This window comes from Phalacrocorax aristotelis, chromosome 23, assembly GCF_949628215.1.
Source record: "Phalacrocorax aristotelis chromosome 23, bGulAri2.1, whole genome shotgun sequence".
Classification (NCBI taxonomy): domain Eukaryota; kingdom Metazoa; phylum Chordata; class Aves; order Suliformes; family Phalacrocoracidae; genus Phalacrocorax; species Phalacrocorax aristotelis.
The window spans coordinates 7,666,031-7,679,094 of record NC_134298.1 but is presented as its reverse complement, the minus strand read 5'-3'; the positions used below and the strand labels follow the sequence as shown (position 1 = coordinate 7,679,094).

At 56.9% G+C, this 13,064-nt stretch overlaps 3 protein-coding genes across 5 annotated transcripts; 2 read left to right on the top strand and 1 right to left on the bottom strand.

Annotated features, from left to right (window-relative positions):
• Positions 1 to 228: 228 nt before the first annotated feature.
• On the bottom strand, positions 229 to 4,762 carry RUNDC1 (RUN domain containing 1). 2 transcript variants are annotated; one of them, XM_075117315.1, is made up of 5 exons: positions 4,363 to 4,762; positions 3,465 to 3,623; positions 2,987 to 3,185; positions 2,628 to 2,735; positions 229 to 1,807 (listed from the first exon to the last, which is right to left on the bottom strand). In XM_075117315.1, the coding sequence occupies exons 1-5, from the start codon at positions 4,717 to 4,719 to the stop codon at positions 942 to 944; spliced, it is 1,689 nt and encodes a 562-aa protein (XP_074973416.1). In that variant the 5' UTR covers positions 4,720 to 4,762; the 3' UTR covers positions 229 to 941. The 2 variants fall into 2 exon arrangements, with proteins under 2 accessions (XP_074973416.1, XP_074973417.1); XM_075117316.1 differs by having other exon boundaries at positions 4,492 to 4,762.
• Positions 4,763 to 4,834: 72 nt separating this feature from the next.
• Positions 4,835 to 7,315, top strand: PTGES3L (prostaglandin E synthase 3 like). Its single transcript, XM_075117329.1, has 7 exons — positions 4,835 to 5,047; positions 5,475 to 5,588; positions 5,700 to 5,766; positions 6,092 to 6,190; positions 6,600 to 6,689; positions 6,799 to 6,852; positions 7,079 to 7,315. The coding sequence occupies exons 1-7, from the start codon at positions 5,040 to 5,042 to the stop codon at positions 7,088 to 7,090; spliced, it is 444 nt and encodes a 147-aa protein (XP_074973430.1). The 5' UTR covers positions 4,835 to 5,039; the 3' UTR covers positions 7,091 to 7,315.
• A 67-nt stretch (positions 7,316 to 7,382) lies between these two features.
• On the top strand, positions 7,383 to 12,335 carry AARSD1 (alanyl-tRNA synthetase domain containing 1). 2 transcript variants are annotated; one of them, XM_075117325.1, is made up of 12 exons: positions 7,408 to 7,544; positions 7,621 to 7,743; positions 7,813 to 7,972; positions 8,497 to 8,554; positions 8,902 to 9,058; positions 9,152 to 9,268; positions 9,966 to 10,096; positions 10,274 to 10,340; positions 10,535 to 10,626; positions 11,075 to 11,129; positions 11,703 to 11,797; positions 11,963 to 12,335. In XM_075117325.1, the coding sequence occupies exons 1-12, from the start codon at positions 7,506 to 7,508 to the stop codon at positions 12,096 to 12,098; spliced, it is 1,230 nt and encodes a 409-aa protein (XP_074973426.1). In that variant the 5' UTR covers positions 7,408 to 7,505; the 3' UTR covers positions 12,099 to 12,335. The 2 variants fall into 2 exon arrangements, with proteins under 2 accessions (XP_074973427.1, XP_074973426.1); XM_075117326.1 differs by lacking the exon at positions 9,152 to 9,268 and having other exon boundaries at positions 7,383 to 7,544.
• Positions 12,336 to 13,064: the final 729 nt, after the last annotated feature.

Here is a 13,064-nt window from a genome sequence, read left to right as displayed (position 1 = left end):
GCCGCCGCCGCCGGGAGCGGCCCTCCGGGTCCCGCCGCAGCGCGACCCCCAGCCCCCCGCCCGCCGTCACACCCGGCGCAGAGCAAGCCCCTCTCCCCGCAAGGACTGCCGATAAACTCCATCGGCGAAGGCCCGGAGCCCCGCAAGGCAGCGCACGCGCAGCACCGGGGCCACAGCCGAACGTGCATTGAAACAGGGCCGCAGGAGACGGGCTCTCCCCACACAGACTCTTGCTAAAGCAGTTTAATGCATCCCCTACAGAACACCAGCCCGCCCGTGAGCCAACCACCGCGCAAACGCTTCACACCAGGAGCTCTGGGGTTGCTGGACAAAGCGGCTGGGGCTGCCCGAAGAACAGGGCGCTCCTGGGGATCGCTGAGCTGCCAGCCCCTGAGCAGCGCAGCCCCCGCGGCTCAGCAGATCTGCCCCAGTTTCATACATTCACACAGTTACAGGGGGCAAGTCACTTGCCCCTAGGCAACATGTCAGCCTGTCCCGCTCCTGCCGTGAGAGGCGTCTGTCCGGGCATCATTTAGACCACAGACACTGAGAAATAACCCCACGGAGGCAGCACAGGAGCGAGGCTGCACGTTCTGAGGGGCTCTGCCCCCCACCTGTAGGCTCTGGGGCCAGGCCTCCACCCCATGCAGGGTAGCCAGCCTCGCACAGCAAACGCTTGCTGGCATCTGCTCACCAGCGAAGAAGCAGTTTTGCTGTTCAGAGCTGCACAAGAAGGGCAGGGTGAGGTGCTGTACAGCGTGCAACCTCCACCAGCTTTGCAGTGGCAGCCTTGTAAAATGTAGATTTCCAGCATCAACACACCGTAAGATTTCTCTAAAAGCAAACATCAAAGAGCCAGACTTGGTCTTAAAAAAGCCAGGCTTCTTGAGCCCAACAGCTGCCTACTTGTGGAAAATGGATGATCTACAGTAAAAAATACATCAAAAAGCATCTTTGATGTTTTTCAGCTGCCGGACAGCCAGGTCAACTGGGAGGTTGAATTTCAAGTTGCTCAGGCGACTGAGAATGTTGAGTGCACTCTCAAAGCCTGTGTTTGCCATGTAGCTCCATGGCTGGTAATGGGACTGTACCAGAGCTCCAGATTTGCAAATCAGATTTACCCAGGAGACCAGGCGCTGCTCGTTTAGTGCCATACACACCAGAGCTTTCAGCTCAGAGTCCGCACTGCGCTTGAAGGGGTCATGCTCCGTGAGGACAGTGTGAATCGCTGTCAGCAGGCTCTGTTTGGGGGTAATGGCAACTCCTCCTGTCACAGGCAAGCCAAAGGACTGGGAGAGCTTCCGAGCCGGGGATTCCACAAAAGCTTGTCCATTCTTAGTGTTGTAATACTTCACAAAGAGTTCCCAGGGGTGCATGGTCTGCGGGGACGAGGTGAACGCAGGAATCAAGCACGCAATGGGTGCCAGTACCAGGCTCATTCCTTGAGAGGAGGCATAGAGCCCGTGAGCCATCAGGTCCCGCAAAGCAATCGTCAACTCCTTCCGCACAGCCAGAGTCAGCTCATCTTTGCCTCCTAAGGGAATGTCCTGCAGATCGGAGGAACTGATAACGTGGTCTTCCTGCTGGTGTTTCATAGCTAGCTGCCTCACCCGCTCTACTGACAACTCCAGTTTCTTAATTAAGGGGGAATAGTCCTTGCTGGCTTGGTCCTTCTGCCAGAGGGTGCGAGGAATCTGACCAGTAGCACAACCAAACTGACTGACAGCAAATATTTGTAGCACAGCAAGCATGCGACGCATGAGGTGCAGGCCCGTTTCTCGCATCTTTCTGGCATCTTCTGCGTTCACTGATCAGGTTAGAAAACAGGAAAAAAACTCTCATTAAGGAATCAACAGCTCTGCTCTTTCACGCACACAGAAGGAGCACAAACGTCTGCTCCTTCTCTGCCACAGATTCTCCTCCATCTTGGGAACTGTCATCACTCAGACTGACGCTACTTTTTCTAGTTTCAAAGCACTGAAGCCAACCAGAAAAGCAAACCTTTGCATGGCCTGTTCTTGACAATCAGGTCATATTACAGAGAAAAGTCCTACAACAGTTTTCCTAGTGGGCACATACATAGTGAGGAAAGATCATTCTTTATACATGATGGTATTACACGGGTAATTAGGAGGTACCAAAACCTTTGCTGAAGGAGATCACTGCCTACTTTCAATACTGTTCTAGCTCCAATAAATTCCTGTGGTAAGTAGACAAGTCTCAAATTAAAGAACACTGGATCCATCCAGCTCACTGTATCTGCTCACAGACACAAGAACTCAAAGGGCACTAATTACAGTGCAGCCCACCAGTGTGTACAAGACAAGGCTGCTCAGTCCACCTGCATTTTGCACTGAGTATCAGAAGCCCTTTCTGTTCCTGACCTCAGCTGAGGACCAATCCCACCCTCTGTGCCACACATTCAGGTTCTGTGACTACTCTAACGATCCCATGGAGGAAGGGTGAAGGAACTGGACGCGGGCCTTCTGTCAGTGGGAAGAGGCAAGAACAGAAACCAACTGCCAGGAAAAAAGCAAAGCAGCCTAGCATGACTGGATGTTGGTTCATGCTGCTCAAATGAGCAACAGCAGGAGCAGTGCAGAAGCCCCAAGCCCAGCAGTGCCCACCTCTATTTCCAGAGGGCCGTGTATTTGGTTTGTAGGAGCCACCGCCATCTTTTCTGCCTGCACAATCACAGTGTCCATCTTCCGCCTTACCAGAGCTTCCAACTTCATCTAGAATGAGAATTTCACACTTATGTATTTAAGCTACATATCCCAAGTATTCAGATCAATATTCCTTAGACCTCTCTGCACCATTTTTGTCCATTTCTTGCCCTCCCCACCATCAGTTCAGAGAGATCTGTACTTCCCCATGACCCAGGAATCCTTCCTGCATCCTCTGACATCTGTGACCTCCCTCCTCATCACTTTGTCAGGGAATTATAAAGCAATTAAATCTGGTCGTCTAAAAACTCAGCACTGACCCTGAATGAAGTTGATGAACATTTCGAGGTCCCTTATCTGTGTCTTCAGCTGTTCCACCAGCTGCTCCTTCACCCTGGCTGGATTAACAATCTGCGCTATGGCAGCATCCACACGCTGTCGCAGTTCCTCTGGAGAGAGCGTTGCAATATCTTCACTCAAGTCCATGTCCAGCTTCTTTATCAACTCATTTATGATCATCTGCAAAACATCAGTTAGTAGCATGATCTCATCCTGTGGCGCTGCTGCCCATAAGCCTCAATATACTCTTTACCTGTTCATTACCCTGGAAATGGGCCACCTTTGCTGCAACAGAAAATTGCAAGCAAAGACGCAGGACAGGATTACGCGTGCAGATGAACTACTGATGCTCTATTACAGTTGCTGGTGAGAAATAAGGACTGACCCTACTCCTACAGTCCATAAGAGGCTCACAAATGCTAAGAAGAAATAGAGGCAGAAGGACTTTGCGAGCCTTACCCGTTGTCTTTCCATAACCACAGACTGTGGCAGAGAATCATAGCTGCCCTCCTGGTAAGCAAATGTCTCCAGGTCATCCAGCTGTGTCTTGAGCTGCAGGATCAGCTCTCTCTGCTTCTCCTTCTGGACCTCAATCTGCTCCTGCTTCTCTTGCTCGCTCTAAGAAAAAGGTACCAGTAAATAAAATGGAAGATTTACTGTCATAATCAAGCCCCAGAGAACAGGATCATGCTAAGAGAAGTGTTTCCTTTGGCTCTTGCACTTAGCTAGTGAACGCTGCATGGCAGCCTGAGAAAAACATGCGCCTACACATCAAGGAGAGGTACCAGCCACATCACCTCATCTTGCAAAGGAGGAGCCCCTCCAGACCTGCCGCATGCCAGCCCTGTCTCACAAGGCCGGGATCCAGGAAGCGCTGCTGCAAGCGGCCAAGTAACGTGTACGTATCCAAAGCCCTCTGAGTCACCGCTGCAGCCCGGAGCGGAGCGGTGACACACAACGCAGGGCTTTAAAGCACGTCCCCGCCGCTGGCTCCGGGTCACCAAGGCCCTGCGCACTTCCGTAACCGAGCTCCGTGCAATACCGCCCGACGGTCTCTCCCCGGCACCGGCCGCGACCCGCAGCGGAGCGGGCAGCGCGGCGCCGGGGCCGCCCCCCGCCCCGGCCGCGGAGCTCCCCTCCGCGCGTCCCGGCGGCGAACGGGACCACCGCCGCCGCTGTCAGGCCCCGGCCGGGCCGGCCGCACGTACCGGCCCGGGGCGGACCGCGCGGAACGGAAAACCACGGGACGCCGCGGTCCGAAAGGAGCCGGTATCGCCCTCACGCCGGCAGAGGCCGCCGGTCCGCCGGCGGCGGGCCCCGGCCCGCGCCCCTCGCCCCGGCAGCCCCGCTCGCTCACCGGGGCGCCGCCCGGGCCGCGGGCCAGCGGCGCGGGGCAGCCGCGGAAGGCGAAGTCCTCCAGGTCGCGGAGCAGGCGCTGCTGCTCGGCCGGGCCGGCCCGCGCCACCTGCCGCAGCCGGAACTGCACCTGCGCGAAGTGCGAGGCCAGCGCCAGCAGCGCCCCGTGCAGGCGGCGCCGCTCGGCCCGCAGCCGCGGCACGGACCGCGGCGACCCGCCCGCCGCCGCCGCCGCCGCCGCCTCCTCCTCCTCATCGTCGTCGTCGTCCTCCTCTTCCTCCGCCGTCGCCGCTGCCGACACGGCGCCTACCGGCGCCCAGCGCTCCCCCGGACCCAGCGCGCCGCCCTCCGCCTCCATCTTGCCGCCGCGGCGCGGGGCGGGGCCTGGCGCGGGGCGGGGCCTGGCGCGGGGCCTGTGCGGCGCCAGCGCGCCCCCACGCGGCACGGCGGGATGTCTGCGGCGGGGCAGGGGGTTCCGGGGGTCCCGGGGTTCCCGGGGACCGAAGCGCGGGGAGCGCCCACGGTGGACGGCACTGGGCCGGCGACTGGGCCGCGAAGTGGCCGCGCCGCGCCCTGCCCGACCAGGCCCGGCCGACCCCCGCTCCCGGCCCCGGCTCCCGGCCCCGCCAGCAGCCGCGCCCCCAGCCCGAAATAGCGCGGGGCGGAGCCGGCACCGCCATGGCGAGGTGAGCCCGGCCGGGCGGGAGGGGACGGGACGGGCAGTGGCCGGCAGCCCCGCGCGGCGCCGGGTCCCCAGGACAGCGCCCGGCTGGGGTCTCGGAGCCTGGGGCACCACCGGGCAGGACCCTCCGGCCCGGGGCCGCGGGGCAATGGCGCCGGGAGCGGCAGGGGAGAGTGAGGGCAAGACGGCCCGCCGGGCCTTGCTAGCTGCCGAGGCGAGGGGACGTGGGGGGCGTGAGAGGGGACCACTGCATGCCCACCGCCTGCTGCCCGGGCCCGGTTCCCGTCCCGCTGCCAGCCCTGAGCTCGGCCCAAAGAGGGTACAGGTGTGGGGCATCTTCCTTGCCCCGATCCCCACCCCGTGCCTGGCGCGGTTCCTGCAGAGCACCGGGGGGCACCACAGAAATACCCACTGCTCTGCTCCTTCCCCAGGCAACCTGCAAAGACGCTGTGGTACGACCGCCCGCGGTACATCTACCTGGAGTTCTGTGTCGAGGACAGCACAGATGTTAAAGTCGTCATTGAGGACCAGCGGCTGGTGTTCAGGTGAGCTGGCACTGCCCTGGGATGGTCCGTGGAACAGGGGGGACCCTGTAAGAGCAGGGCACGCATGGCCTCAGCCTTCTCCTAAGCCAGGCTGTTACGGTGTTTTGGCAGTTGCAAAAATGCAGATGGCGTGGAGTTCTACAACGAGATCAACCTGTATGCCAGGGTCATGTCCAAGGTGAGGCTTCCTTCCAGCAAACTGTTCCCCGACAGTCTGCATCAGGCTCAGAGTTAAACCCAGCCTGTGCAGTCTCAAGCAATGCCGCTTAGTGTTGAATCCTGCCTGTTTCCCAAGAGCCTGAGTGGGGTGAGCACAAGCCTGGGAGCCCTGTCCCTGGGCCTGGCACTCACAGTGCTGTTTTGGGTCAGAAAAAACTCATCTCCGTGGTTCTGCGTGTCCCACACCCTACACGTGGCTGAGCTTTAATCCTGTGTATGTCTGCAGTAGGTTACAGAGAGTATCTGGCAGACACTGAGGTGAGGAAACCCTGATCTCTTGGCAGGATTCACAGGAGAAGCGCTCCGACCGCTCCATCACGTGCTTTGTGAGGAAGTGGAAGGAGAAAGTGGCCTGGCCCCGCATCACCAAAGAGAACATCAAGGTGTGTGTGGCACCTGACAGCCAGGACCTGCCCCAGCATGTGTGCTGTCCCCACGCAGCACCTCGTGGCTCCCAGGGACCAACCTGCCCCCAGGAGAGACACCGAGGGCCCCACATGGGCACCCCAACACTCAGCTCCCCAAAAGCTGGGCTTGACGGTCACCACGAGGCCACAGCCTGCTGCTCTCCAGGAAGGATCTGGCACCCCTTTCCCTTGGTGCAGGCAGGGTCAGGACCAGCACCCCGAGGCAAAGGGACACAGTCCCCTTCCTGCCCTTCCCCAGCCCCCCAGTCCCCTTGCCTGTGCCTGTGCGCTCACCCCACAGAGCAATCCCTGAGCTGCCAGGACAGGGCTGCCGGGTCCTCCCCATGCTGCTCCCACCCTCAGGGGATGCTCTCTCTGCCCACAGCCAGCCTGGCTCTCTGTGGACTTTGACAACTGGCGAGACTGGGAAGGGGACGAGGAGGTGGAGAGGGCCATGGTGGAGCAATATGCAGAGGTGAGCTGGGCCACAGACCTCAGTGTCCTGGGGCACGTGTGGGGTGGATGCTGGGGATGGGGGAGAGCTGGGTATTCAGAGTTCCCATCGCCGTTTGTTTCCTATCCAGCTCCTGGAGAAGGTGACGGACAAAGGGCCCCCCCCAGCCATGGACGACTTGGATGTAAGTACTGCCCAGGAGCTGCGTCCCCCAGAGCCTGGCACATGCTGCAGCCTCCCCTCCAGCTATCGCTCCAGGCCGCCGGCAGCAGCTCCAGCTGCTCTCGGGCAGCGCATCCCGGAGGTGGCCGGGGACACGCTCCCCAGGGCCGCCGGGGGCTGCCCGGCCAGGGCCAGCCGCTGCGGCCGGGGCTGGCCCTTCCCGGCCACCTCGCTCCTTCCTCCCACAGGACGACCTCTGAAGCCCGGGCTCCCGGGGACGCCGCGGCCGCAGGACGCCTCCCGGTGCGCCGGCAGCACGCACCGGCGAGCAGCGCGGGCAGGGCTCTCCGAGGAAGCGGAGCCGCCCCGGCCGGCTCCCCGCCGCGCGTAGCGGACCCCGACCCAGGGCGGCGGAAGCCGCCTGGTCTCCCCTGGTGCCGGTTACCCGCGTGGGGCACGGGGCAATAAACGTGAGCTGCCGCCGCCGCCTTCTGTCCGCTCGGGCCGCCGCCGGCACCGGGAGGGCGCGTCGTCGTGCAGGCTCCGCCCATCTACGGCACGGCGGCTGCGACCGCCAGCCCCGTGTCCGTCCGCGGCCGCCGTCGCCAGTTCGGTGTCCCTCCGCGGTCTCCGTCGCCAGTTCCGTGTCCCTCCGCGGCCGCCGCCACTATCGCCATGGTGTTCCAGTGCCAGCGGGACAGCTGGGCCCGGCAGGTAGCGGCGGTAGAGGCGCGGCGCGGCGCGGGGGAGGCGCGGGCCGGCCCTCACGGCGCCGCCGTCTCCGTTGCAGTTCGCCACCAGGGTGGTGTCGTGCCGGGCGGCGGAGCTGCAGCCCGAGGGCGGCGGGGAGCCGGTGCGCGGGTTCCAGGTGGTGCTGGAGGACACCATCCTCTTCCCCGAGGGCGGCGGGCAGGTACGGGCCGGGGGCGGGAGGGGGGCGGGCCGGGGCCGGGCCGGAGGCACTGACGCCCCGTCTCCGCAGCCGGACGACCGCGGCCTCATCGGCGATGTGCCGGTGCTGCGCGTGACCCGGCGGGGCCCCGAGGCCGTCCACTTCGTGCAGGCGGCGCTGGAGCCGGGCGCCGAGGTGCTGCTGTCGCTGGACTGGGAGCGTCGCTTCGACCACATGCAGCAGCATTCAGGTCCGTGCCCCGTCCGGGCCGAGGGCGGCCGGTAACACTCGCTGCAGGGGCGGGTAGCTGTGCCGCCGGCCCCGCCCGGGGCGGCTTCCCTGGCTTCACCCGGGCCCTGGGCCGGGGGACGGTCCGTGCCCAGCTTGTCCCCACCCTGGTCAGGGGAGGGGGCGGCCCGACAGCTCCGCACTCACAGTCCATCCCTAGGGGCGGTGGGGAAGGTAGGCATCTCTCCTGCAGGCTCTCCCTGGCTTGGAAACAAACACACTGCAAACAGGTTTGGAGGGAAAAGTTAGACCTGGTTCGAAGCCTTCAGGATGCGCCATGGTGCCCTCAGGGTCCCAAGGCCCACGAGGCGATGGTGCCTCTTCTGTCGGCTCCTAAGCAGCAGCATAAGCCCTGCAGCGCCAAGCACGTGCCTGGGCATTTGCAAATGTCATGGGGAATGTTGGCAGAAAAAAGACAGCCTGACTGAAAATCTCTTTTCCAGTGTCCAGTGGCACTCAAAGCTGTTGCTTGCACATTTCTTCCAGGACAGCACCTCATCACTGCCATCGCAGAACAGATGTTTGGATTCAAGACAACTTCATGGTGAGCAGGCTCCTTTTGACCCCAGTCTTACCTTGTTTGGCATGTGCCACTGTCCTGGGCCGCAAGGAGCTGAATGTTGATAAATCAAAAGCATTTTGCCCTTGGACATTTTAGTCGAGCTCAAAGGGCCTGGGAGAGGTGTCTGAACTGGAGAGAGCTCTGCAAAGTATTTGCTCTGTCTTGTCCTCCAAGTGTTTGGTATGCATCTGGTCCTCTAGGTAACAGGGAGAGCAGAGAAGTATGTTTCGTTTCAGTCACCACATTCCCAGCGGTGGGATGACAGTGCTGTACAGAGGCATCTTCCAGCTGGTCTTGTCTATAGCAGCAGATGTTCTTCATTGGTGCAGGGAGCTGGGCCGTCAGCGAAGTGTCATTGAGCTGGACACCCCCTCCATGACAGCAGAGCAAACAGAGGCCCTGGAAAGGAGTGTGAATGAGAAAATCCGGGAGAGGGTACCTGTGATCGTGAGAGAACTGGCTGCAGATGACCCTGAAATTGAAATGGTGGGTGGTGGGGAGAGAACTGATGGTATCTGTGGGACCAAAATAACTGTGGCATGGATGTCACCTTGTTTGCCATTGTCTGCCCCTTGCTAGGTGAGAAGCCGTGGTTTGCCCGATGACCACGTGGGGCCAGTGCGAGTTGTTGACATCGAAGGCGTAGACTCCAACATGTGCTGTGGGACTCATGTCTCCAACCTGAGTGACTTGCAGGTGGGGGGCTGCAGCCAAGCCACCTTTGGGAGCCTTGCTCCACCTATTCAGACCTAGCACAGCAGACGTCCCTGAGGTCTGTGGTCTGCTGGAAATTTTCCTGATGGTAAAGGAGGTGGCGGCAGCCCCGTCCTGGGTGAGCCCCAACAGGGCTGCGCACAGATTGGCGGTCTTTGCCCTGTCAGTCAGGCTCCTTTCTTTGTAACAGAACTAGGTCCTTGTCTGTAGCAATGATGGTTTCTGAACCGCCGACACCTCTGTGGAGGGCACGTGGTGTATTGCCAGGCTGGCGGTGCGTTACTGGGTTGCTTGCCATTTGTTCCCTCTGGTTAAAGCTCTGATATTTCTGAGTGTCATGAATGAGAAAACCTCTGTGCGGGGAGGTGGGGACAGAATTCTAGAGCTGCCTTTAAGTGTTTCTGTCTTTTCAGTCATTTGCTGGAGTCTGGATCCCAGCAGAGGCATCCAGATGCACTGCAGAGTGCAGCCCGCGACTAGTAAATTGTATTAATTCCACTGTATCACCATTCTCTTTTTTTTTTTTTGTATGTTGAGCTTATGACTGATTTTAATCCGTTTATTTTCACTGGCAGAGAGCCAATATTCACAACAAGCTATAGTCTAGTAGGAACTGACCACCTGTGTGAGTATAAGCAAAGTATTATTCTTTTCTGACCATGGTGATTTTCTTTTTAAGGTTATTAAACTCCTTGGCACCGAAAAAGGGAAAAAGAACAAAACCAACTTGATTTTCCTGGCAGGAAACAGAGTGCTGAAGTCAATCGAACAAAGTCACAGTACTGAGAAGGCTCTGACCTCACTGCTCAAGTAATACCCTTTCCACTTTGATTATTTCGTCTTTACTGTTCCTTCTGACAAATACCACATAAACCTCAGGGTACATCTACGCAGTGTGCTTTTTATGATGTTACCTGCTTTTGCCCCTTTAAGAAATCCTTTCTTTGTGCTTCAGAGTAGCATTCCAAATTCTCCTTGTTCTTTCAGAAATGGACCAGGTGAGCATGTAGAGGCTGTAAAGAGACTGCAGAGTTCTGTGAAACTGCTTCAGAAGGTATGAGGATTGCTGAGAAAAGCAGATTGTGGCTGCTTCCTGCGGGCCTGAGCTTTAGTCATGATAACTGGGAACTGAATCGTAGAGGACAGCTTTTGTGGATATTACGAAAACTGCTCCCACCTCTGGGAACGCTGCTTAGTGCTCACGCGGATTTCTCCGCCTGCAGTACAGTTTATTTGCTTTTTTTTCAGAATAACTTGAACCTGCTTAGAGACATCGCTGTTTTGATAGCCCGGGACTTCAAGAGCAAACCTGTTCAAAGTCAGCTGTTTGTATTACACAGGTATGGGGGAGCTCAGGGGAAAGGGTAGAATGGTATCTTACACGTTTTATGGCAGTTGCATCTCTCTCACGCCTATTGAGGCTTGTTCCTCAAGGAAGAATGTAAACAAAGTGAATAGAATATTAATCTGCCTCAGCCTGCTGGAAGGTTGTGTAATTCAGGGAATGTGTTAGAAATTCAGTCACTGGATTCTTCTGGTTTTATAGCTAAGAAATAGCTGTGTCTATCTGATTTCTCTCTGCCCTCGGTATTTTCAAATAATTCCTAATATGTCCACGGGAATGCACAACGAGGATTTAGATGTACAGAAAAACCTAATCTCCATCCTAACAGCAGGAGGCCAAAACCCCAGGCCTGATCAGGCCATTGGTTTCTGACTGATATTTTGGACTCTGGAGGGGACTTTTGCTACTTTCTGAAGTTGTTTTTTTTTTACCCATCCATACAGGAAAGAGGGTGACTCTGAATTTATGAATATCATCGCTAATGAGATTGGGACAGAGGTGAGTCACTGATGAAGACTAACCTGACAGCACTGGCTCTTTCATTCAAGGTGTAGCACAGGCAAGGCCGGGCTTCTGTTTGTACCATAGTCACAAGGTACGGGTCTGTTTCCTTTCAAAAGTTACATGACGTTCTTGTCCCCAGCAGCCTCAGTCTGCAGGGGAATCCTCAACAGTCAAGAAGTACAACAGTGAAAACTCAGAGCACTGTAGATGAGCCTGTCCCCCAAAGAGCTGTAGGGAACCTCATCAGCTGTTTTAATAGAAGAGAACAGGCTATTTCAGTCAGAATGGACTTAGAACTATCATCTAGTCCAACTGCCAACCATAACCTTTTAACTTAGGGTACCCCAGTACCCATTGCGTCCCCCCGCAACATATGGTTGAGCATAAAAGGTTCAAAAGCCCCTCTCCCTTTTACTTTCTTCAAACTGAGCCTCTGTCTCAGTAACGCAGACAAACTCCTGAATTGCTGGCATGCTTGGATGGGTCCTGTGGCCGGTGTCTCTGTCCTCTTCCCAGACAAGGAGGGCATTGGTTGTTCTGGAGCAAGATCCACCTCTCTGTCCACAGGAAACCCTGCTGTTCCTGACTGTGGGAGATGAAAAAGAAGCAGGACTCTTTCTTCTAGCTGGTCCTGTTGAAGCTGTGGAGAATTTAGGTCCCAGGTAACACGTTCTATGGTTTCTTTAAAGCTCGTAAGAATTGTGATGTTGCAGACTAAGCAGTATCATCAGGGCACAGATCCTTGTTTCCTCTCTGGAGCTGGTTAGGCCAGGCCACGCACTTCTCTGCAGGTGAGCGGCCTTCAGCCTGTACTGTTGTTACTGTAGGGTGGCAGAGCTGCTGGGCGGCAAAGGAGCTGGGAAGCGAGGCCGCTTTCAGGGCAAGGCAACCAAGATGAGTCGGCGAGGAGAAGTGCAAGCTGTGCTCCAGGAATTCATCAGCCATCAAAGCCCTGAAGCATAAGAAAATTCTCAAAGTAGGGCCGTCTTCCCTGCTTTGCCTAAGCTCTACCAACTTCTCTCCCAGAGAATAAAGACACCAGCACAACAGCTGGTGTGCAGATGCTCTGTGTGAGCTGATTTGGTGCGCCTGGAAAACTGGGGGAGGGGATCTGCCATCAACGCTTTGCTGCAAGGGTTCTTTCACTTCCCCAGACAAATGGTTCACATTTTTAAGGGACTAAAAGTAGTCACTATTTAACCATTTTGTAGGCTTCTTAAAACCAAGAGAGTGGCCCCCCTCTTTGCGGTACCTTGTGGCTTTTTACTTTGTACCAGTTGCTGAGGAGTAGTTCCTGTGTGAGCATATTTATTTATAATAAGCTGGATGTATTTTAGAAAATCAGGATACTGGTAAGAAGCAGAGGGTTTGAGTATGATATTTACCAACAAGTGCAGAGCAAATTAATGAAGCTTTTGCTGCTAAATTTTGTAGGGAGAAGAAGGAATGAAATGTGGCAGGAACGGGAGGGATGCTTAGATCAGTAAATCCCCTTAAAAGACCAAACTAAGCTGGTCACCAGTTACAGCTGCCTGAGATAGGACTGGGAGGCAAGGAGACAAGGTGCTGTTGTCAAGCTTGTGAGCAAGGAAAGGAGGGGCACCAAAGGACAAGTGTCCATGAGCCCTTTTTAAAAAAAAAAAGATGCACCAGAAATCACTCACCTTCGTGTATCAGCCCTTTCCCTTGGGGTGCAGTTGTTACTGGTCCATTTTTGAACATCAGGCATTTCTCTGGCTAATGCAGATGTCAACTCCCTTGGGGTCAGGCAGAGCTGCTCCCTGTTGCAATCTCAGCTGCAGAAACTAAAGGGCGCTGTGGAGCCACGGTGTGAAAAAGCCCAACAGGTGATTTAGGAATTTTTTCCCCCTTCTTGCTAGAAATAGCACGACAGGTTTGTCCAGATGTTGGTAATAAACAGAGAAATAG